Below are 3517 nucleotides of genomic sequence, written 5' to 3' on the forward strand. Positions count from 1 at the left end.
TAGCTAGCTAGAGGACTATTGGTGAACTCGCCAGCTAGCCAGCTGGCTAGCTAGCTAGCTAGCTAGCTAGCTAGCTAGCTCACTGGCTAGCTAGCTGGCTAAGTGCCGGCGTGGGTCTGCTGCAGGTGCGGCACACTTACGTGGAGAGCTTCAAACAGCTGCGCACGAGCTCAGCCAAAGACCCGAAGGCTTTCCGCGAGGTCAGTGGCTAGCTAGCTAGCTAGCTAGCTGGCCAGCTAGCTAGCTAGCTAATTGGCTAGCCGGGTAGCTGGCTAGTTAGCTAGACAGGAGCCAGGCTAGCTAGCTAGTCAGCTAGTCAGCTAGCTGGCGAGGTAGATGTCTGGCAAGCTACCTATGTGGCTAGCTAGCCAGCTAGCTAGCTAGCTAGCTAGCCAGCTAGCTAGGTAGTTAGCTCTTTAAGCTGGGTCAGCGAGTGAAGAGAGTTTATCGGATTTCTCTCTTATTTCTTGTTTTGTCTTTGTTGCATTTATTCCACTTTTGTTTTATTTTTTATGTTTATATTTATATTTATATTTATATTTGTATTTGTATTTATATTTATATTTCTATTTCTATTTATATTTATATTTATATTTGTTTATATTTATATTTATTTATGTTTTTATTTATTTTTATATTTATTTATGTTTTTATTTATATCTGTACTTCTGCAAATAAACGAAAGGCAAATAAGTGCCCCAGGATTCCCTCCTCAGAACGTAAACCCTAGACCCTAAACCCTAAACCCTAAAATGGTGTTTTGCTGCAGCTGATATTCAATCTAAAGAGGAGACATGCCCCCATTGTCCCCATGCTAGTCACAGGCATCCGCAATTTGAGAGAAGCCGCGCCGCAGTTTTTCGTAAACCCTAAACCCTAAACCCTAAACCCTAAACCCTAAACCCTTAATTTTAAAAGCAGCTGCAGCTTGAGAGAGGCCCCGCCGCAGTTCCTCGTAAACCCTAAACCCTAAACCCTTAACTATAGAAGCACCCGCAACTTGAGGGAAGCTGCACCTCAGGCTTTCGCAGTTCCTAAACCCTAAACCCTAAACCCTAGCAGGAAGCAGGGAGCAGTAAGGAGCAGCAGCAAAACGCAAACCCTTAAAACCCTAAACCCCAAAAGTGCTTTAAAATATTCTCCAGATCTTCTTTTGTCTTTGCAGACAGAAGAATTCGTAGATGAGTTTCTTGATGGTTTTTTCCTCTCAAGAATAGGTAAACCCGCCACCGCAAACCCTAAACCCTAAACCCTAAACCCTCAAACCTGAACTGTTGGCACGCATCATATAGGGCGAGGGGTTTGCTCTCCCGCCTCAGCGTTCAGTGTTTGCGGTTTAAAGTTCAGGGTGTAGGGTTATGATTCAAGGATTTAGGGTTTAGGGTTTAGGGTTTAGGGTTTAGGGTTTAGGGTTTAGGGTTTAGGGTTCAGGGTCTAGGGTTTCGAGTGAGGGTCTGTTGCAACTCTAGAAAGGGTTTGTGTTTGAAACGTTACTTGTCTGCATTTTGTTTTCTTTTCAGGAACTGAAATGCTGACCAGCAGCTTCTTAACTCCCAACGGTGTCGTTGATATGGGTTAGTTAGGGTTTAGGGTTTAGGGTTTAGGGTTTAGGGTTTGGGGTAAGAAAGCTTAGGGTTGCTTCACGTGCGGCTGTGAGAAACTGTGCAGCGTGTGACCCTTTCCAAGTGACGAAGAAAGCAGCTGAAGGTGGGCAATCTATTTTTGAGGGTTTAGGGTTTAGGGTTTAGGGTTTAGAGTCTAGGGTTTAGTGTTTGGAGTTGCTGTGTTTTCATTTAATTCTCAACTCGACAGAGCAAAACGAGAAATTCCAATCTTCTGCTCCTTGTCTGTCTCTGCAACCGTCAACTGATTTAGGATTTAGGGTTTAGAGTGTAGTGTTTAGGGTTTAGGGTTTAGGGTTTAGGGTCCAGGGACCATGCTAGGGTTTATGGGCCCGTTGTGCTTCGGTGCTCAGACACGGAGAAGCTGTGTCACTCTCATTACGGCCGCTGTCCCCAAATCAAGGTGAGCGGCTTTTGTTTTAGGGTTTAGGGTTTAGGGTTTAGGGTTTGTTTGTTTCATTTGTTTCTTGCTAGCCTATTTTTCCCTGCCTTTTCTCTTAGTCCCTTCTGCTTCTGTTTTCATTTCTGTCCGCTTCTTTTGCGAACTATCGTTCTGTTCTTGCGGCGTGTCTAGGGTTTAGGGTTTAGGGTTTAGGGTTTAGGGTTTGCAGTTGTTTCGGAGCTCAGATATGGAACGTGAACGACGCGCATTTTGCTTCTGTCCCTCAGTACCTCTACTACATCTTGTCGGAGCTCTTGAAGGTAACTTTCGAGGGTTTAGGGTTTAGGGTTTAGGGTTTAGGGTTTGGCATCCATTGGTTCTTTTGCACCTCTATCCTGCTCTGCATATCCATACGCCTAACAGAATAAATAAATAAATAAATAAAATAAATAATAAACAAATAAATAAATAAAAATAAATAAGGATAAACAAATAAATATAAATAAATAAAAATAATAAACAAGTAAATATTAAAACAATTCTTTTGCATTTGAATACATCCACCAGCTTATCCCCACTCTAAGCAAAAGGGCTGTTTGCTGCTGTTGCCTGTCTTTAGTTTTAAACAAATAAATAAATAAATAAATAAATAAATGAATAAATAAATAAATAAATAGTAAATAAATTAGTTTATTGATTTATTTATTTTCATTTATTTGTTTATTTGCTTATTTTTATTTTTTTGAAGAATGCCATGAGAGCGACAGTAGACACTTACGTGCACCGCGCTCCCAAGGGCAGCAGCAGCCGCATCAGCAGCAGCAGCAGCCGCTGCAGCAGCAGCAACATCAACAGCAGCAGCAGCAGCAGCCGCAGCAGCAGCCCGTTTCTGCACTCGCAGCGCATATCTCAGGGGGAGCCGCAGTACGAAACAGCAGCAGAAATTGCTGACCCGCAGCTGCCGCCGGTGCAGCTGCTGGTGGCTGGGGATGAACATTCTGTTTCCATCAGAGTAAGCAGCAGCAGCAGCAGCAGCAGCGGCAGCAGCAGCAGCAGCAGCGGCAGTAGTAGCAGCAGTAGCGGCAGCAGCAGCAGCAGCGGCGCAGCAGCAGCAACAGCGGCACCGGTAGTAGTCCTAGCAGCAGAGCTCAGCAGCAGCAGAGATCAGCAGCAGCAGCAGCAGCAGCAGCGGCAGCAGCAGCTCCAGAAGCAGCAGTAGTGTTCCTGGCTGAAGTAGAGTGAGCAGCAGTAAGGTAAGCAGCAGCAGCAGCAGCAGCAGTGGCAGCTGCAGCTGCAGCTGTGGCAGCTGCAGCTGCAGCTGTGGCAGCTGCAGCTGCAGCTGCAGCTGCAGCAAGCGAGCTAGCAAGCTAGAGACCAAGCCTCAGGTTGTTAGCTGGGAGCTGGTAAGTCCGCTGGCTAGCCAGCTAGCTAACCAGCCAGCCAGCCAGCTAGCCAGCCAGCTAGCCAGCCAGCTAGCCAGCTAGCTGGCCAGCGTGCTACCTATCTAGCTATC

At 45.8% G+C, this 3517-nt stretch overlaps 1 protein-coding gene across 1 annotated transcript; it reads left to right on the forward strand.

Moving 5' to 3' along the window:
• Positions 1 to 752: 752 nt before the first annotated feature.
• ETH_00010060 ([3-methyl-2-oxobutanoate dehydrogenase [lipoamide]] kinase, related) lies at positions 753 to 3223 on the forward strand (the record flags this gene model as incomplete). The annotated part of the gene is given in 8 exon segments (XM_013378819.1): positions 753 to 755; positions 770 to 862; positions 1166 to 1217; positions 1521 to 1574; positions 1669 to 1707; positions 1976 to 2025; positions 2250 to 2324; positions 2753 to 3223. The coding sequence occupies 8 exon segments, from the start codon at positions 753 to 755 to the stop codon at positions 3221 to 3223; spliced, it is 837 nt and encodes a 278-aa protein (XP_013234273.1).
• Between the last annotated feature and the right edge of the window lie 294 nt (positions 3224 to 3517).

Source organism: Eimeria tenella, genomic scaffold (assembly GCF_000499545.2).
Source record: "Eimeria tenella Houghton genomic scaffold, Eth_scaff1051, whole genome shotgun sequence".
NCBI lineage: Eukaryota > Apicomplexa > Conoidasida > Eucoccidiorida > Eimeriidae > Eimeria > Eimeria tenella.